We start from the raw sequence: 22,011 nt of genomic DNA, 5'->3' as shown, positions 1-22,011 counted from the left end.
GGTTGATTTTTATTATCATTTTAGGTGGGGCACTTTGAGTTATTGACTTGTATCTTTGACCACTCGAGAGAATTCTTCAAATTTCCTAAAAAGTATGATATATGTTGTTAATGTATTTATTTGAAAGTATTTGTTTAATTTATAAATTATTATTTATACTTGCTAATTTCAAAAAATAGAGCGTGAACCTTATTATTTGATTTACAAGGTACTCGTCAACTTGCAATGACTAACGAAGACCCAAAAGATCGTAATGATGTATCTTCCTCATCTGCGTCAGCTCAAAAACGAAAAGAGTATAATGGACGACATTATGCTTCACACAAAGAGAATAAGAAAGCGTATAAAGTATGTAACGGATATACCTCTCAAAGTTTGAGTTTTTCAAAAATGTTAGACTACCTTCAATGCATTAGATAAATTGTGCCCTTAGTAGTCCTTAACCATTAGAGAACTTTGCCCTTAGCAATTAAGTCCTTCCAGGGCCATGTTTGTGTTGCCTTTTGAAGGTGAGGTGGCCCCAAAGTAAAAAAAAAAGTTTTATATAAATGTTGTGTGTAATGAGTAGGTGATGAGGTTAAAATTATAAAGAGTAAGGATATTTGTAGGGTTGAAAATGAAATTGAGGTTTTTAAAGATTTATAAGGATATTATGTGGCAGTTAAGGGCGTCTAAGGACACATGTAGCACCGGAGATAGTCTTACAGATCTTGAAGCTGCAAAAAAGTACTTAAAAATAATAGTTTTAGTGAATTACAAATCATAACCAATTTAGGTCTTTTCCACAACCAAAGATTTTGAAGCTTCATATTTTGTGAAGTTTAGAGGTTTTCAAAGTAAGCTGCAAGCTTCATTAAACAGAAACAATGGAGCAAGGTAGGTGAGATGCAACTGCGAGAGTCGATAACCACCGACAGAGTCAATTCAGCAGGCTAGCAGCGGCCGGTTGAGAGGCGACCTCCGGCGATAACGGCGTCAATAACGACAAACCAACAGGGTGAGTTGAATACTTGAATGCTTGAATGCTTGCAGATTTGACGGTGATAATTGAATGCTTGCAGATTCGAAAATGGAGGCTTGAATGATAAAGTTTGGGTTTTAGGATTTCCAAAATCATATATATATTTACATATCTAAAAATTTAAAAAATATTAAATTTAATATATCGAATAGTTCGGATATCCGAACTATCTGAAAATTCCTAGAATTTCTATCAGAATCCAAGGGCATCCAACTAACACTAATAAACAATATTTATGGACTCAATTTTCAATGACATTATTGTCATTTGGTAAGTATAAAAAAATAATAATTTAATCTATTTTAAACTTTGTGGTAGCGTTTGGTATGCAAAAATGGAATGACCCATTGTGAGGGAATGTAAAATAGTGTGTTTGGTTGACCAAAAGAATGGAATGACCCATTACCTAGTCCATTTCATTTCATCTAAAATACCTCAATTTCATTCAATCCATACCCCATATTTTTTTTTCATTCAATTCTATCATTCACCCTATATCACCTCCACCACCACCAACCAACCACCAACATCAACACCCACCACCACCACCACCAACCACCGCCGCCACTGCCACCAGCCACCACCATCGCCACCCACCGCCACCACCACCCACCTCCACCAACCATCGCCATCGGTGCCAGCCACCCAGCACTACCAGCCGCCCGCCGTATATATCAACCATCGCCCAACCATTACACATGCCGCCCACCGTCACCGCTGCCCACCACCGCCGCCACTGCCACCAATCACCACCATCGGCGTCCACTGCCGCCACCACCCACCTCCACAAACCATCGCCATCAGTGCCAGCCACCCACCACCTCCAGCTGCACGCCGGCCACCACCACCTCCACTGTTACCCGCCACCACCACTTCCACCGTTACCGCCACCGCTCCCACCATCACTCACTACCATTTTAATTTTATTTTTTTCTTACCTACCAACAATACAAAGTAATGATTCATTTCATTCCCATGTGGTAACCAATCATTTCATTGGAATGGTAATAACCCATTCCATTTCTTTGTCAATTTCATTACCACGTCCATTCCATTCCGTCGTCCATTCCATTACCCCATACCAAACGGACCCTGTGTTTTTTAAATTAAAACACTTTGACCGAGACGAATAGAAAAGCATTTGAAAATAGGGTACATACATACTAATAACTTCTTAACGAGTTTTTTTTACCAAAGTGGAGTGTAGAGAAAAAGTATTTACAAAAATAGGGATTTTGAAAACTATTTACCAAAATAGGTTTTTTAAACAACATTACTTTTCTCACTCATGTTATTTTTTGTAAGAATAAATTTTAATTCAAGTAATATATATGGAAAAAAAAAGCTGAAAAATAGTATATTGTTATTATTATTTAGATTAATTTTTTCATCACTAATACAATTGTAATAATATTTAAAATTTATTTTGTTAATATTATTTATTTTATTTTTAATTACTTTATCCTTTTTTTTAACTTGAAAATGTTGTAAACGGAAATGATAAAAGAAAAGTAAAAAAAAGTATATTAAAACATAACACATAAATATATATTTAAATATTTAAAAGAAATAATAAATTTCATTTTCTTTTTCATACGTACACTATATATATATAATATACATTTAAACTTACTTGCATTCGTTAAATTAAAAAAAAACGCAGTTGCGTTGTTTATTTTCTCTCTTGACAATCCAGTATAAATTTTGTTGAAAACAAAGTTGTGTTGAAACTAGAGTTTTTTATTCTAGTATCGTAAGCTATATGAGTGTTGGTACAAGTGGTACTGCGACAAACTAAATCAATTCCGACCGAAATACATTCATATTGGTAACGTTTTTTTCTGAGTCGGCACCTACGTTCGTTTTCTTATTGTTTCGCAGTTGCGTTTAATATTTTGTCGAACCATAATTGTTTTCTAAACAAAATGTTTTTTTATATTGTAAGTTTTTCGAGTATTAGTATCATATTAGTACAAATGGCGAACAGAATTCATTAATTCAATTCAAACTTTAAACACTTTTAATATAAAAAATACAATTTGGAAAAACAACAAAGATGATAAAAAAACCCAAAAATAGTAACGGTTAACGTTTCTTTTAAATCAAAATTTTGTAAAATAAAAAAAATAATTTTGAAAAAAGTTTTCAAAATCCAATCTTTGAAGTATTATGAAGAAAATGAGAAATTAATAACTTTTTATCCATCTTCTCTAAATAGAAAATATTTATCCAATATGAAAAAAGTTAACTTTACGTAAAAAAAAAAAAAAACCTGTTTTAGTAAATAGTTTTCAAAATCCCTGTCTTGATAAATACTTTTTTCCGTCACCCCATTTTTGATAAAAAAACTACTTTCTTAACGCCCTTATTATTTTTCAAAGTTATCCAAGAATCATGACAACCACACCCAATCCCACACTCGTTTACTCTCCAACCCCTTCAATCCACTTCACAAAGCTTCAATCTTACATTTGCCACAAACCCTTCAAATCATTCAAGATTAGCTGTAGTAACCCCATTAACAACAACAGCAATAATTATAATAATAATATTAATGGCAATGATAGTGGCGGAGGATTGAAGAATTTGCTGTCAGGTATGGTGGATGAAGAGGTAGATGAGTTACTAAACAAGGAGGAAAACAGGGCTTTGTTAGATGGGTTGGATAAAGCCACACAGAGAGTTGAAATGGCCAAAAGAGAACTTGCCAAGATTGAACAGCAACAAATTGAAAATGATAAGATCAAAGACTATATCAATCAACTTGAAATCAGAGCAGCTGAGGTTTCTTTTTCAAATTTTTATTTTTTTAGGATGTGATTTTAAGAATTTGATGAGAAGGTTAACAAGAATTTGGGATTTAGAAATGGGTTAGGACCCTGTTAAAGTTATATTTTTTCAACAACTGTGATAATAGATTTGTGATTTTTATTTTAATACAAATTCAGAATTTTTTTTTTTATCTAGGAAGGTTTATGAATTTATGATATGATAAGTGAAGTTTGGGCTCGGGCTGGGTAATCAAACAAGCTTATTTTTAGGCTCGAGGTTTGAAGAGGTAGGTCCCAGCAGGGCCCAGTTGGACCCGCAAGACTCACCTTGAAGAGGGACGTCTGCGTAAAGACCAACTGGTTCCGCAGGACCCACCATGCTCAGAGGGATGAAGACCTTACGCGCAGTACGCCAGCTGTTCCCGCAGGAAAAGCCTCCCAATGGTGAAGTACCCCGCCTGTTCCCGCAGCAGTGGATACAAGCCATCAGGGAAGGCCACCCGCACTAATAGCAAGGCTACACGCACAAGGCACTAACTCTCAATAATTCAGTAATGTCACCTGAAGAAGGAATGAGCAAGGCGGGAATACTCCCGCCAAAATGAGCCAGTCCGTACGCTTCTGGAGGATCTTTTGTACTATACCTGCCAATGTATGGACAAAATAGACAAGATCTGACCAAAGCAGCCCATGAACCAATCACAGGGTGACAGCTCACTGACAACAGTACGACGAGGAGCACGCTCTAGTACAAAATGTCACTATCAGCCGCTGCCTACTCACCAACCCTTGTCGTGGCACGTACATAGCCTGCAGTTGGTGGAAAAGGAATAGTACACAGCCGGCCATGTCATTATCAGCCGCTGCCTACCCACCAACCACCAGCATGGCACGTGCGTAGCCCACAGTTGGTAGAAAAGGAATATTATACAGCTGGCTGTACCTGCTTGGAAACCTACCTTCGGCTATAAATACTCCAACACCTTGGAACGGTATCATATGCTATCTTATACCATCACATATCTTATCTGCTCTAGCTATTTATCTTAATATACATTTATATTCAGAGCAATCTAGTCTGATTCTCACGCCGGAGGATGGTCACAAGGAGGTACCCCCCATTCTCAGTGACGAGCTCACGGTGTCTGTTTTGCAGGTCATCAGAAGAATAACCATCTTTGCCGGACCTAACCCTCGTGGGAAACATCTATTTAACCCTAAGATTATTCGTAATCTGCCAGGGTCACTTAGTGTTTCTTCATTGGCGCCATCCGTGTATAAAAGCTAGAACTAATTCTTTTTCAGTTTTTTCAAAACCTCTGGAAAGATGGTTAAGGTTACTCCGGTGCCAAGGCCAACGAGTGACCAAGAAACTCCGGTAACCACAACCCCAGCTACTGGGGGGAACACCGGCGAGTACACAATTTTTACGAACACTACCCCGGTTACCCAAGCTGGGGCAAGTGCAGTAAACAATCCTCCCCTGGGATTCATTGATACCCAGTTGGAGAAACAACAAACGAGGCTCCCCCGCCAAACACTTGATGAAGTTAAAGCGTGGGCAGAAGCACGTCAGAAAGAATTCCAAGCTGAGTTGGATGAACGTTTACGTTCACTCCAACAGGCTAATGACGAGTTCGGGAACACTCGACAACAGCTCAACATGAGTAATGAGTGCGAGTATGATGAAGATTGGGAAGAATCTGACAGTGACGCAAACCCGCGCCATAGGGCGAAAGGGAAGCGTAAACAAGCAGATTTCCACAGAAGAAATTTTGGAGAAACATTTAAACCAAAAAACGCGGGTGGAAACCCACGTGACTTCTCTAAAACCTTCAGACCAACTGTTGCAAATGCGGGAACGTCCAAATTTGCAAGGGACATTGCGGAAGCAGTTGCCCCGAAAAGTGCCAAACAAATGTCCAACATAGGCATATATGATGGTATATTTGACCCAGACGATCACTTGAACAGGTTCATAGCGGGGGCAACCGTCAGCAATTGGACGGAACCCACGTGGTGTTACATGTTCCAAATGACGCTTGTTGGGGCAGCCAGAGCGTGGTTTGACCGTCTACCGGTCCATCACATCTACGATTGGGCAGACTTCCAGCAGAAGTTCAGCCAACACTTCAGTCAACAAAGAAAGTATACTGAAGAGCAATGGACGATCCTCAACTGCATCCGAGAGGAAGATGAGTCTTTACTAAACTTCATCACGCGCGAAGATCTTGTTCGCGCTGCTTTCATCCAGGGCGCGGAAGACCCAGAGCTCATCCACACCTTAACGGGTAAAGATGGCATGCCATCCACGTGGGATGCCATCATGACAGCAGCTAAACGCTTCGCGGAAACGGAAAAGCAACTGGGTAAAGATCTTCCCCAGAGCACAAACCTCTACACTCAAAAAACAAGAGAAAACAACGTCCTTACCGCCCGACAAAACAAAAAGAAGAAGCTTGGTATTTGGCAGTCAAGGGTAAACTTTGACACCTCATCCGGCTCGCACCCTCGGTTAGGCGGAAGGGATAACATGCAGTCGTCGAACCAGAACTCCAGATGGACGCCACTCACCAAAAGCGTCACCGAAATATTTGCCACCGAGAAGCTCCCATGGCCAAAGGCTCCAATAATCCGACAGCGTCACAACGCTGATCAGAGCAAATCCTGTGACTTCCACAGGACAAAAGGCCATACCACGGAGGAATGCGTATCCTTGAAGGACGTCGTCGAAGCATTCGTCAGAAATGGGAAACTCACTCACCTCGTGGCGTAATGGACGCTAAGCAGGCTAATGCGTGTAGAACCCCAGTTGGGGAAAACACGGATGAAATTGCAGCTTCAATGTTGGAGACTACATACTGCGTAAACAACGAGATTCCGAACCAGGTGCATATCGGCTCGAAAGGCTCGATGACACCCCCATCCCAAGAACATGGAAGGGAGCTCAATTACACAGGCTGCATGTAGATCAATTCCAAACTTGTAAAGAAAAGGCCTAGAGCCACTTCTAATGGAAATGATTCTCCTTATCACATTGACGCTGATGGTCTTACATTTATACTTATGATCTGACCACACTGATATACCGGTATTCACCGCATAAATAAGTGGGGAAGTAAGTCGTTGCGTGTGGAAGGCGGCAAAACCCGCATAAACACAAAACGGCAAAAATTTCTAAGGAAAAGATGAGGAAAACCTTCACGCAGGTCAGTTATAGGTGAAATTTGGTCATCCCACTAAATGAAAGTGACGGTCCTACCCGCACAACCATGATAGAGGAAACTGAACATTAACCTATTGACAACCGCGCGTCGAAAGGTTAACTTATTCAAAACACTGATATGCCGGTATTCACAGCATAAATAAGTGGGGAAGTAAGTCGTTGCGTGTGGAAGGCGGCAAAACCCGCATAAACACAAAACGGCAAAAATTTCTAAGGAAAAGATGAGGAAAACCTTCACGCAGGTCAGTTATAGGTGAAGATTGGTCATCCCACTAAATGAAAGTGACGGTCCTACCCGCACAATCATGATAGAGGAAACTGAACACTAACCTATTGACAACCACGCGTCGAAAGGTTAACTTATCCAAAACACTTGGAAAATTGCTAAGTTAAACTAAAGTATGCACGAGCGAATCATATTGTTTATGAGGCAAAACAAGTGCCAAATTAAACTATAATATGCATGAGCAAGTCATATAACGTTTATAAAGCAAGTCATTAAGTGAAAGTGACGGTCCTACCCGCACAAACATTTATATTTCATAAAAAAATCAAACATTACAAGAATGGCCAGGTATCTACCCGCCTACAGTAATGTAAATCTATCCTAACGGTGGGAAGGGATCTTAAGGTTCAAACTTCAGGACCACTCCCTCCAAACCCACTCGAACCCGCACCATCAGTTGGCTGTGGCGGTTCAAGGAAAGCCTTGAGAATAGTTAGCTCATCATCAGCAGCAGCAATTTCGTTCACCTTCTCCACCACCGGATGCGATAAGGCAGCATACTGGTTCACTGCTTGGTCGTAAGTAGCTTCAGTGTCCACATCATAAAGAGGGAAGTTGGAAGGCGGGATGCCCTTCTCAACAAACCCCAGACCAAGCAAGAAACCAGCCTTTTCCCCATCCTCATGGGAAGCGTTGAGGGCTGCGCTCATGGCATCGTCATAAGATGTGTTCGTGAAGATCCGATGCACAACCTACAAAAAAAAAATATATGTATCAACTTTTCTAAGTATAAAGAAAAGCGTAAAGATATTATGAAGCTACGCATACCTGCGACAACGCTTCTCGTAGAAGCCATTCCTTGGTGATCAGAGCTTCCTGGAGGGCAGCTTGAGCTTGGTCACAGGCGCGTTCGGCTTCATTTTTGTTAAGGTTGGCAAGCAACACTTCCTTAGCAGCAGCCTCTTCAACGCCCTTCAGCTTACGCTCAGTGTGGTCAAGCATACCCCTCTGGTCCAAGATCTCTTGGAGCTTTTTGGCATCTTTTAAAGCCAAAGCATCATGAGCCTGCTGAAGCCTCTCTAGTTTGGCTTTAAGCTCCTCATTCTCAGCGCGCAAAGGCTCAGCAATGGCTTCAGCTCTGGTGGCCCTCTCGGTCGCGTTCCGCGCAGTTTCCTTAGCCAACCTAAGCTGTTCGTTAACAGCTTGGGTAGCCTTGGAACGGGCCTCGAGCCGGGCCTGAACTTCAACCTCGAGGGCCTTGAAGGCCTTTTCCTTCTCCGCAGCAATGGCGGCAAGTCTCCTGTTCTCCTCCCGGATAGCCCGCGCCTGAGCCACTTCCTGGCTACGCGCCGCCTTTAACTTGTCGTTTTCACGACAAAGCAACTCGACGCGCGGCTGCATCCGGGCAAGGAGAATCCGAAGCTCATTCGTTAGCCTACCCTCCTGGTAGCTAGACATGGCTTCCCCCAACGCACCACTTGGGGCTGCGTGACGCGCCCACTCGACGCAGCCCACAGCCGTTCGAAGGGTTGTTCCCCGGCGGATGTTCCACCGTGGAACATACACCTCATTGGAATCCGAAACTGCAAAAACAAAAAACGGTTAGGAAAAAATGATAAAAAAAAGAAAAAAAAAAGATAATAGGCCAAAATAACCCTACGCACCTGTAGGGTCGACAACAGGCCGGTAGCCGCCAAACCCATCACCCGAACCTAAGGGATATCCATCCAAGAGGTCAGACAGATGGGAAGGAGGCAGAGATTGGCTAGAAGCCCCAACCCTGAACATACCTGATGAACCGGCCGGGGACGAGGTAGTCGCCGGTGCCGGAGGCACGGTTAAGCCGCCGCGGTAGAGACCATCGGAGGTGAACTCACTGGAGGTGAACTCACAACCGAGGCCGCCGCTGCGGAGGAGCCCGCAGAAAAAATCACCGCCGGCTCAGTGAAGGATGCAGTAAAGATGGCACTGACAGCCGGCGGAGATGACGTCACAATTGGAACAGTTGCCTCAACGGAATGAGCAACTGAACCAACACTGCAAACAGGCGCAGCCGCCTGGGTCATCACCTCGGGTAGATTGACCAAACCTACCGTCATGGGTCCAGAGATGCTCCTTCCCGCTCCACTCTGGAATGCGGTTGCATCCACGCCTGCATGAAGACAAAATATTAAAAACAATGGCGGAAAGAATTGCGGGTAAGATTAATTTATACTTACGAGTTTTCTTGAGCTTGAAGGTTCTGACAGGCGGGGACGAACCCGATGGAGCCGGCCTCTTCACGCCGGTCACCGTCGTCGTACTGGGCTGCCCGGAGGTGACAGCTGTCTCAACCTCCGGAACAGTGGTCTCACCATCACCAGGGTTCCCCACTGCCTCCTCGCTTTCGGTCTCCGAGTCGGACCGATTTCCCTGATCGGCGGTGGAGGCGACCTTCGCCTTGCCCTTCACGCCGGCAGCTTTCTTCTTCCTCACGAAGAAAGGCCCATCTGCGGATCCCTCATCAGAAGATGATAAAATTAGGGAAACTCCAGCAGAGGTTTGAGCATGAAGAGGGCGAGGGTTAAAGAATCCCTTACCTGGCCGCGTAGCGCTCAAAATCTCGTGGCCCGGCGGGTAGACCTCCACGAACCTATCCGCCGTTTGCTCCAGGATGGGCAACTCATTCTCATCAAGAGCACGAGTACCCAGCCGAGCGGGACCACCGCTCTCACGCGGTTGCAGAAGAGATTGCAAGTTGTTTCCCTCTGAAAATAAACAGAAAAACAGTTAGAAGAAAAACCCTAAATCAGCAAAAAGAGATGGGGCATACCGTAGGGAATAGAATTCGAACCGTATTCAAGGATGATAGGTACTTGCGGCGTCCCAGAACCGGCATCCTTCCATACCCGGCTCATCCCGAGCATCACCATCCCAGACTCCGCAAAGCGGTAAACCGGAGTCTGGATCCGGGAGATCTTGGTAAACCATTCAGTCTCCTGGTAGTTGGAGGCGTGAAGGTTGGGGAGTGCTCTCCCGTTCTTGAACGTCATCGCTATAGGGACGACGCGAGCAGAGATATAGAAAAACTCTCGCTTCCAAGACCAAAGACTGCGCTCGGTAGCACAAATCTTCAAACCCTTGATCCGAGTGACCAAGGTATACCAGCCCTGGATGCACCTCCAGGAATAGAAGGTCATCAGGCGGTCGACGCGGGGCTCAACGCCCAGAATGTGGCACACCCATTCAAAGTGGCGAACCTTTGCGATCGCCATCGGGTGCACCTCCGTCAAATGTACACCGTGTTTCTCCAAAACACGGTATACGAACTTCGTTAATGGGAATCTGAGATTCCCATATAGGAAGGATGAGGCATAAACCCCTATCTTACCCTTGGGGGCATTGTACAGCGTCTGGTGAGGCTCCGGAAATTCAGGCTCGTAAGGATCGAGCATGAACTTCTTGACGATATAGCTGTATAGATCGACAAAAAGAGCACACTGGTACTCGCCAGCAGTACTCTTATCGTCCTTGTCAGACGCGGACATCGGGTTCTCAGGGTATACGTCGGACTCTTCGGCAGTAACATCAGGATCATGAGTAGAAGACATTTTGGAGGTATGAAAGAGAACGATTTCAGGAGAATGCTCGGCGGAAAAGTTAAAGTATTCGCCAGAAATCGTTTAGAAGAAGAAGAGTGAAGTGAAGGTGTAAGTTGAGATGCATCCTCTTCCCCCTTTATATACCCATCGCAATGAATGCGATGAATTTAATGCGGGGGAGAGGGAAAAGCGCAGGCACAATGAGACAACGACACGTGGAAAGCAAGCTGGCAACAGCTGTCGACAGGACGCGTGCCGTAAAATTCGCGCCCACGCGCCCGAAAACTCGCGCCCACGCGCCTGAAAAAGCGTCTGGAATGACCATATACTGTCACGTCGCCATAACTGCCTGCACGTCCTGAAACTGTCAGAAGAAACTGTCGGACGACGCTAACGTCCCTTCAACAGTTTGGACTGTTCTTATCCTTTCACCAACTCTTCGAATTTCAAAAAGATTCAAAAAGATTCAAAGATTCAAAAATAAGAGGGAATATACCCCCTTACCTTGGTAACCAAGAAACCGTAAGACAAGTGCGGGTACAGTGTCAAGGCGAAACCCTTCACATACTTAGCACCTGCAGGGAATTGAAGCCAAGAATACATTGGTAACCAACAAACCGTAAGACAAGTGCGGGTACAGTGTCAAGGCGAAACCCTTCACATACTTAGCACCTGCAGGGAATTGAAGACAAGAATACCTTGGAAATCAAGTAACTATAAGACGAGTGCGGGTACAGTGTCAAGGCGAAACCCTTCACATACTTAGCACTTGCAGGGAATTGAAACCAAGAAGGATCTTCTGGGCCATGCTTGTGGAAAGGGAAATAACATCCCCGCATAGCGGGAACGTTGAGAACTAGATTGTTTGAAGCTCTAAGATTGATCACTATGTCTAAAACTACCAAAACCTCGTGGAGAATCTACACAAGTGAAACTCAACGCTCCTGACTTGTGAGGAGGTTACACACCTACCCGCATCATACCCAAAGATCAAGCAGAAAAGTCGGGAATTTCTGCACGTGACATTAGGAAAACCGCGGGAAGAATCCCCACGGAAAACCTTAAAACTAAAAACCCTTTTCAAAACCCTTTGCTTAAGTCCAAAAGTTCACCTCACTTATTAACAATTCATGAGAAGAACATTGAACTGGGGGGACTTGAAGAGGTAGGTCCCAGCAGGGCCCAGTTGGACCCGCAAGACTCACCTTGAAGAGGGATGTCTGCGCAAAGACCAACTGGTTCCGCAGGACCCACCATGCTCAGAGAGATGAAGACCTTACGTTCAGTACGCCAGCTGTTCCCGCAGGAAAAACCTCCCAATGGTGAAGTACCCCGCCTGTTCCCGTAGCTGCGGATACAAGCCATCAGGGAAGGCTACCCGCACTAATAGCAAGGCTACACGCACAAGGCACTAACTCTCAATAATTCAGTAATGTCACCTGAAGAAGGAATTAGCAAGGCGGGAATACTCCCGCCCAAATGAGCCAGTCCGTACGCTTCTGGAGGATCTTTTGTACTATACCTGCCAAGGTATGGACAAAATAGACAAGATCTGACCAAAGCAGCCCATGAACCAATCACAGGGTGACAGCTCACTTACAACAGTACGACGAGAAGCACGCTCTAGTACAAAATGTCACTATCATCCGCTGCCTACTCACCAACCCTTGTCGTGGCACGTACATAGCCTGCAGTTGGTGGAAAAGGAATAGTACACAGCCGGCCATGTCACTATCAGCCGCTGCCTACCCACCAACCACCAGCATGGCACGTGCGTAGCCCATAGTTGGTAGAAAAGGAATATTATACAGCTGGCTGTACCTGCTTGGAAACCTACATTCGGCTATAAATACTCCAACACCTTGGAACGGTATCATATACTATCTTATACCATCACATATCTTATCTGCTCTAGCTATTTCTCTTAATATACATTTATATTCAGAGCAATCTAGTCTGATTCTCACGCCGGAGGGTGGTCACAAGGAGGTACCCCCCTTCTCAGTGACGAGCTCACGGTGTCTGTTTTGCAGGTCATCAGAAGAATAACCATCTTTGCCGGACCTAACCCTCGTGGGAAACATCTATTTAACCCTAAGATTATCCGTAATCTGCCGGGGTCACTTAGTGTTTCTTCAAGGTTGTTTAAGTTGGACTCGTCTCAATATTTCAACGATGCGGGCTCGAGTAGCTTACAAATGGCTTAGTTCGTTTACACTCCTAGGTCTAGCATTCCTTATAACTCAGTAGGACTGTATCTCTCGTGTGGACGTGACGATGTAGGATTTACCTAAGGTGTCTGACTTCTTTCTTGTTTATAAATGCAAAGTATTTCCTCTTTCTTGTTTCTGTTGATTTTTAACATCTTGTTTAAGCTTAAATGGATTCGATTATCTGTAGCTTTTGCTCATATCTAAAAGGCCCGATATTTTTCTTTATATATGTCACTAACAGACATACATTTTTTGTATGTTAAAGATTGAGGAATGCCAGAAGGAGATATCAGAAGCAAGAGCACTAGTTGAACAAGCCGAACAATCTCTCCAAGATGAAATCAAAGACAAAAGGTCAACGTTGACCGAAACAGAGAGAGAAGAAATGTACAAAAACAAAGAGAGATTTGAGTCAATAAAAGCCGCTTCTATCTCTGCCATTGTGGGCACTTTGGCGGGCCTACCTGTTTCCTTAACTCAGGCCGCCAATACTTCCGAGTTAATACTCCCTTCAGTGATCACACTCATCAGTTGTGCCTTGTTTGGTGTCACTTTCCGTTATGCCGTTCGCCGTGATTTGGATAATTTTCAGCTCAAAACTGGAACTTCTGGAGCTTTTGCCTTTGTCAAAGGTATAAATATGTTTATGGGTCTAATGGTCGGCTGAAACAAAAGTGATTAAAACAATTTTTCCTCAGAAGCCCTTGTTTTAGCCTAATTTGCAATGTTTTCATAACTGAACCGGCCGACACTAGTTCATTGTTGGACCTGTTTCAAAAACAAATGACGTCAGAAGTAATTTAAAGTATGACTAATATGGATCTACTTTATCTTTTGGGGTGAATTGACTATGCTAATAGAATATAAAGACTTAAATATACAAAATATGGAGCATGATTGGGGTGTAAAAGAACCGGGCCGAGCCTGAGCTTGTTTAACTTAGGAAAGCTCAAGCTCTATTTCTAAAGCTTGGGTTTGGGCTTGACTCCTTTATTATTTATTTAATTATAATTTTTTTATACATTTAAAATAAATTAAGACCTTTACTCGTCTCACAAGACACATCTTATGTTTCTCACAAAAGGTTCATTTTCGTTGCATTTTATGTATTAGCTTCTCAAATAATTAGAACTTTAAAAACACCGAAACAACTGATTATCTGATTATTACCACTTGGAAATGCACGACCTAGCATGTTTTTATTTGGATTTGTAACGCAGGCCTTGCTACTCTGGGAGGGGGGCCGCCTATGGAGTTGGACGTGGGTAGTGTATCGTCTCATGCTTTCACGGGCGCGGTTTATGTATCAGAGAATCTTTTAATCTTTTTGTTTGCTGCTGTTGGATTGGATTTCTGCATTAAACTTGGGATTTTAAGTCCATTTCCGATTGAAACAGATGTTTCGAAAGAGTAACATGGGTTGAAGCATTCATTGTATCAGATTTTGTGTTATAGGTTAATACTTGTATATACAGACAGTTGCCATGAAGATGAAACCAAGATAAATACAATTTACTTAATGAATTAGGTGTTATTGTTTAGTTTTGTATTTTACTTTTTAACTAGGGGTTTAACATTTAATTTTCGGAAATGAGTTAAAATTTGTGATACTGCATCACTACCAAAATTGTTATTACTTTGAACTGTTATGTTTCCAGTAAGGGTGAGCATGGACCGATGTTTCGTTTCAAATTTTAGATTTGGTCATGGTTAAATTATTTCGGTTACAGGAAACTGGAAAGGGCTTGGTTGACTACTTTGTATGACACAAAAATGCAAATTTTAAGACAACGTCCACTTCATATTCTGTTGATTTAAACTTGTTTCAGAATCATTTGTTAATATTCTCACATGAAGGAGATGTATCATTGACCAATATAGCCAGTCAAAAGTTTATGGGACTATGATTGATAATAAGAAATACAATTAGGATCTTATGACTAATTTGTTAATTTCTCCCAAGACAAAACAGATGCGAATAAAAAAGAAGTCAATGATTGTACTTGCAGATGGTGCAGGCAAGCAATATCTCAATAATTATTTAGTTATACTCGTTTTTTTTATACTCATTAATCACAAATCATAAAAAATGCTTCGAATGATTATTTAATTACAGTCATCTTTTTATCTCTAACATAACATACATCTAGGGGTGACATAATCAAAAGTTTTCCATTTTAATTATACAAACCTCCTAAATCACTTTAAGCAAATAGAAAGTAAAATTAACATTTGCAAACAGTTATTGTTTCTAATCATATTTACCTTTAGTTGTAATCAAAGTTTTGACAAACTACCCAACCCACATGACTCATTACATGCTCACATGAACAAGATGTATCATTGACCAATATAGCCAATCAAATCACAGCCATTAATGTTCATGGGACTATTAGAAATACAATTTGCATCTCATGAATAATTGTTAATGTCTCCAAAAGCCAAACAGATGCTAATAAAAAAGAAGTCAAGGATTGTACTTGCAGATGGTGGATTAGTGAGTATTATAGTACAAGCATGCAATATCTCATGAATATTTATTTAGTTTAGTGATTGATCACATTGAGTCATCATTCATCTGCACCTTCACTCATTGGTCATCTCTCTCTTTAGACACACACATATCAATACAAATACATTTAGTATATTTGCTTAGTTTCTTGAATGCAACATTTGCCAGTTGACTTCATATATTAACCTCACTCAATCCTTCACACTTTCCTACATTGAAGGAAACAGAAGCTACAAGGTAAGTAAATGCATTATATAACATCATAATTCACATTCGTATCGTTATCTAAATTCATGAACAATATAGAAATGAAGGAAACCGAAGAGATTGAAAGAGACATTGAGGAGATAGAACAGGAGAAAAAGAATGATGACTATGGTTATGATAATCTCGAAGATTCAAAGCGACTGCAACCGTGGACACAACAGATCACAATTAGAGGAGTTATTGCAAGTATTGTTTTGGGGAGCATTTACACTGTTATAGCCATGAAACTCAATCTCACAACCGGGATTCTGCCAAATTTAAACGTCTCGGCTGCGCTTCTTGCCTTTGTGTATATGAAAAGTTGGACAAAATTGCTTCAGAAATCAGGGATTTCCACTGTTCCTTTTACAAGGCATGAGAACACGATGATCCAGACGTGTTCGGTCGCTTGTTACAGCATTGCCATCGGAGGTTTCATTCTTCGAATCTTATATTTTGTTTTGTTTTACATATTATGATTTTTATTGCAAATTTGAACGCTAGAGGTCTTGGCTTGGTTCAACTTTTGTTCTGTTTTATCTTAAAACAAGCAAACTGTTTGATTTGGGTTGTGTTCTATTTTAAACATATCGGGCAGAAAGGGTCGAACAGACTGAAAGTGTATTTCATAAAGTATTTTAAGTTGCTCTTACCACTGCAATAATATTGATTTTGTAATCATAATTCATCTAAAAAAATGCATAAAATAGTTTAAATGGCTTTATTCAGTGATGATCTTATCAATGCAAGATTTTGATTTTGTAATCATAATTCATCTATAGATTTTTTTTAACTATTTAAAAAAGTACACCAAAAATGTTAGTTGGTAAATCCAACCAAACCCGATTCGGTCTGTTAAACTCGTACTAATATATATTTGTATATGTTTACTGAGCTGTTTTTTAAATGTTAACTTTGAACATATATGGGTTTTGTGGGTTGAATATTTAGGTGGATTCGGGTCTTTCTTATTCGCTTTGAATAAGAAGACGTATGAGCTGGCGGGAGGAGCGAATTCTCCGGGGACTTATAAGGAACTTCGTGTTGGATGGATGATACCCTACTCTTTCTTAATCTGTTTTGCTGGTCTTTTCGTATTGATCCCACTCCGAAAGGTGCGTGATTTTTTCGTTTCTCTTCCTGAACTTTAATATAAGCGACAATGATGTAATTTCGACCCATTTAGTCATGAACGGGTTGACTTTTGTCTCAATCAATCAATCAATCATACCCAGTAAAGTCCCACCAACAACAAAGCTATAGGTAGGGTCTGGGGAGGGCGGGATGTAGGCACACCGTACCTCTATCCAAAGGGATAAAGAGGTGGCTTCCAGAGAGACCCTCAGCTCTATATATAAAGCAATACAAAGGAAATCCAAGTTCAACAGTAATAATATATATATATATATATATATATATATATATATAAAGAATATACTAATATTATATATATGGGAAGAATGATACTAATAATAATAATACTAATACGTCAAAGACAAAAAAGTACTTTTAGGGGTGTAAACGAGTAAAAGTGCTAGTTAACTACTCGAGACAGGCTTGCTACAAGCTCGAATCAAGGGGGGCTTAAACCATCTCAAGCATAAAAATAAGCTTGTTAAAAAATGAACCCGAGCTTCACTAATCGAGATCGAGCTTGGCTCGTGAAACATATTTGTAGAAGTTTTATTTAATATATAATATATCTAATTATACATAAAAATTATGATAAAAAGAACTAAATGACAGATATTATGTTATTTATAAATGAGACAAGCCCGAGCTTGAAAAATTACTCATGAGCCGAACTCAAACTTTAGAAATAGAGCTCGAAATGAGTCAATTAGAGCTTGATCTCAATATTTCGTAAGTTAAACGAGCCGGGCTCGAGCTTAGTGGAACTCAGGCTTGACTCAGCTCATTTATACCCCTAGCCTGGCCTTCTTGACATATAAAGAAAATGACTTGTTTTGACTTGTTACAGTGTTAACCAATTTGCTTGCCCATAGTTCCTAATATGTTGAAAATTCTACTTGACAGATCTTGATTGTTGACTATAAGTTGATATTCCCAAGTGGCACAGCCACAGCTGTTCTTATCAATGGATTTCATAGTCAAGGAGACAAGATGGCAAAGTATAACATATTTCATTAGTCATTCTATAATAAGCATCCTTAAGGTTTTTTAATTATTTTTTTCACACATCATTGGAAGCAAGTCAAGGGGTTTTCCAAGTACTTCTCCGTTAGTTTCTTGTGGGCAATATTTCAATGGCTCTACACCGGGAAAGGAGAATGCGGTTTTGCACACTTTCCTACTTTCGGTTTGCAAGCATGGAAGAAAACGTAAGAATTGTCGCTACATGTTATCGATTTCTTGATTCTAAATTATGTGTTTTTCTTTTTGTGCAGATTTTACTTTTGACTTTAGTTTGACATATGTGGGAACTGGGATGATTTGTCCTCACATTGTGAGTTTCTCTTTGCTGTTTGGAGCTGTGATTTCATGGGCTATAATGTGGCCACTTATTGAGAAGCAGAAAGGAGATTGGTTTCCTAGTAATGTGCCGGAAAGCAGCATGGAAAGCCTCAATGGATACAAGGTGATGATAATCATTTACGCATTAATTAAGATTGTTTTAATCTTTAACGGGTCAAACCACAAAATTATTTATAAGGAAACTCGTTCCAAAGTGTATTTTTGATACATACAACCTCCTAAGTTGCTTTATGCAAAAATTTAATCTTTTTAATAAATTGAACGGAATTTAACTGTTTTGACTGATTACCCAATCCAACTGGCCCAACTATTTTGCCACATCTAGTCACACCAACACACATTTCAAGGCATGTACACGAACCGTCGGTGAATCATTATTGTTCACATTTACTTTTAACTAGTTTAAGTTTAGCTATTTATATTCGTTCATCTATGTCCGGTTTATTTCCGTCCGTTTGCATTTGTGAACCGTTTGATTATACTGTTAACGAACAAATTTAAACAAACACAGACATTTTCTTAACGAACAAAGACAAACAAGGAAAGCACGTTCGTCTAACTGTTCAATAGTTTGCTTTATAAGTTAAACAAACAAGCACGAACATAGCCTACACATTCCTCCATCTATGTTGTTCATTTGTCTGACTAATCTCTTGGTCAACAGGTCTTCATTTCCATATCTCTTCTCTTAGGTGATGGACTTTACAACTTCACCAAAATATTATACTTCACATATGCAAGTATCTATGGCAAATTGAAAAGGGAAAACCTTAACTTAGGTAATTCAAACAGTTATTTTCAATGGAATTCAATCAAATGGTTGTAACTAGCATCTAAATACATAATATTATTGCCTTCATGCAGCTGTAGGTACCAAAAATGAAATTACAGAAGACGAACGAATACAAAACGAAGTTTTCATCAAAGAACGCATACCCATGTGGATCGCAATAACCGGATACACCCTATTCACAATCCTCAACACATTTGTAATCCCATTAATATTCCCAGAGGTTAAATGGTACTCCATTATCGCAGCCTATGTCATCGCACCATCATTAGCCTTCTGTAACGCGTATGGGACAGGGCTAACCGATTGGGACATGGCCTACAACTATGGCAAAATCGGGCTCTTTTTAATGGCGGCAATGTCAGAAAAACAACAAGGAGTAGTGGCCGGATTGGTTGGCTGCGGAGTCTTAAAATCGGTCCTTTTTGTGTCTAGCACATTAATGCATGACTTAAAAACAGCCCATATTACACTAACATCACCTAAAACAATGCTTGTAAGTCAAACTATAGGAACCGCAATCGGCTGCATTGTGTCACCTTTAACTTTATCTCTATTCACTAAAGCTTTTGACGTTGGAAACCCGAAAGGCGAATATAAGGCCCCGTTCGCAATAGTGTTTAGAAACATGGCGATTATTGGAGTCGAGGGGTTTTCGGTTTTACCAAAGCATTGCTTACAGCTATGTTACGGATTCTTTGCATTTGCGGTTTTGATTAACATGGTGAAGGATTTGTTGCCAAAGAAGATAGGGAGGTTTATGCCATTGCCTATATGCATGGCGGTACCATTTCTGATAGGCGGATATTTTGCCATTGACATGTGTATTGGAAGCTTGATTGTGTTGGTCTGGAAAATGGTTAATAACAAGAAGGCGGAGTTGATGACTACATCGGTCGCTTCGGGTTTGATTTGCGGTGAAGGTTTATGGATTCTACCAGCTGCTGTGCTTTCTTTGGCCAAGATCAGACCTCCTATTTGTATGAAGTTCTTGAGTTCTTAGAAGAACTGAGGGCTATTAAATACTGATCAAGTGTAATATGCAACCATAGTATTTTACAAGTCAAAATAAGCAATTGTAATAAGCATTAGTGTAAAGAATTTGGTCCCGAAACTTGATTAAGATCTGACTTGTTGTGTCTGTTTGTTTTGTTGGTTCCCTTGACGACGATTCGAAAACAAAATAAACAGGTCTGAATTCTTATTCGGATATTCTGTTCGGATCAATCTAGACTTAGGGGGGTGTTTGGGGAGCTTTTAAAATTGTTTTTTTGCTTATTTGTTTTTTGAAAAGCAAAAACAACTTTTGAAAGTTTCGTTTTGAAGCTTTTGGAGTTGCTTTACTAAACACATTTTGCTTTTCAACAAACAAATAGCAAATAAACAAGTTTTAGAAGCTCACCCAAACACCCCCTTAGTGTATACATATGAAATTAATCCTTTTAAAATCCGAATACGCATGTACCATGTTTTTTAAAGTGGGATACGGCTAGGGATGAGCATGGTACCGGACCGGTACTGACCGGTCCCGATCCCGATCCCAAAATTTCCTAATTCTTGGTACCGGTCCCGGTACCGAAATATTCGGTTCGGTACCGTACCGGTACCGGGACGGTACCGGGATTATACCGGTACCGGAGGTAAAAAATCGGGAAATACCGCTACCGTACCAATCCCGAAACTTAAAACTTTGGTACCGATTCGGTACCGACGGTACCAAATCGGTACCAATTTCGGTACCGGTACCGGTACCAATCGGTGCCGGTCCTGATTTTGCTCATCCCTAGATACGGCCTAACCTGTTAATAAGTTTACGGGTAAGCCTTACAAGTACCATAAGAGCATTCCTAGTAGCTTCTCAATCTCCTTCTCTATAATTACATTAAATAACACTACATTTTCTCTTTACTTTTCAATTAAATAATATTTTTTATACATTTATCATTTCATTTTCTCTTTCTTTCACTCATAATCACTTTCAAAAACATTAAAAAATTATAGACGGTGAACAACGTTTCTCCAAATTTACTCAATAACTTTTTCTTTCTCCTCCTCTCACAACCGTTTACAACAACTTCATATAATATAAAGAACCCACTCACATAAATATGTGGGAAGTGTTGTGAATGCAGACACATAACATGTTTGTTACACTATATGAGTCTTAAACTTTTAATTGTATTCAAGACTATAGTAAAACCTTTATAAATTAATAATGATGGGACCGGGATATTTTATTAATTTAGCGAGATATTATTATATCGATAAATTAATAAATTATTAATTTATAGAGTTGGTTTATATATGTGAGCAACTCTTAAATTAATGCATCAACCAAAATTTCCATGTCCGTTCACTTTACCTATTTGAATAAAACAAAAACAAGGATCTTCAAAATTCTCATTTCACACATTAGTGAACTTGTCAAGTTCAACAGGGAGATTTAAAGATGAACTCTTAAGTGCAATGCGTAGATTTAAAGATGAACTCAATATTGATTTGAAGTTAACGAAAAAAAAAACAATTGGATATAGATTCATTTTTTACTAGACAATCATAGAATTTTGAAATATTTTAGTGTATTAATTTATTGTTTCGCTAGGACCATATATTTACATTGGAATTTCAAAAAAATTATTTTGTTATTTTATCGATTGGGGTCCAATTCCATACTAATCCCAAGTTGGGACCGTACAAATTATTAATTTTATCAAGGTTATTAATTTATCGAGTATTAAATTATAGAGGTTCTGTTGTAGTTTTTATTTTCTGTTTTTATGTGTTTATTGTGATTTTAAGCTTGTAAAATGTTAGAAACCAAAAATTAAAAAAAATAAAAATAAACAAGGTTAACCAAAAAATTAGCAAAATTGTTATTTGGATTATTCGATTTAGTTCGGATTTATACGAATCAGATTTAGACTGAATT

General features: G+C 40.3%; 2 protein-coding genes across 2 annotated transcripts; both read left to right on the top strand.

Annotated features, from left to right (window-relative positions):
* Positions 1-3,399: 3,399 nt before the first annotated feature.
* On the top strand, positions 3,400-14,568 carry LOC143566965 (uncharacterized). The gene is made up of 3 exons (XM_077053506.1): positions 3,400-3,805; positions 13,304-13,670; positions 14,259-14,568. Exons 1-3 carry the CDS (start codon positions 3,416-3,418, stop codon positions 14,450-14,452), a joined length of 951 nt encoding a protein of 316 aa, XP_076909621.1. The 5' UTR covers positions 3,400-3,415; the 3' UTR covers positions 14,453-14,568.
* Positions 14,569-15,501: 933 nt separating this feature from the next.
* LOC143566964 (metal-nicotianamine transporter YSL3-like) lies at positions 15,502-20,212 on the top strand. Its single transcript, XM_077053504.1, has 7 exons — positions 15,502-16,228; positions 16,748-16,911; positions 17,834-17,929; positions 18,005-18,138; positions 18,206-18,395; positions 18,957-19,071; positions 19,157-20,212. Exons 1-7 carry the CDS (start codon positions 15,844-15,846, stop codon positions 20,083-20,085), a joined length of 2,013 nt encoding a protein of 670 aa, XP_076909619.1. The 5' UTR covers positions 15,502-15,843; the 3' UTR covers positions 20,086-20,212.
* The last annotated feature ends 1,799 nt before the right edge of the window (positions 20,213-22,011 follow it).

The sequence above is a fragment of the Bidens hawaiensis genome, unplaced genomic scaffold, assembly GCF_021521415.1.
Source record: "Bidens hawaiensis isolate Kalapana, Puna unplaced genomic scaffold, B.hawaiensis_p1.1 tig00023132_1, whole genome shotgun sequence".
NCBI classification, from domain to species: domain Eukaryota; kingdom Viridiplantae; phylum Streptophyta; class Magnoliopsida; order Asterales; family Asteraceae; genus Bidens; species Bidens hawaiensis.
Note: the sequence above shows the minus strand (reverse complement) of the source record. Positions and strands in the feature narration are given on the sequence as shown.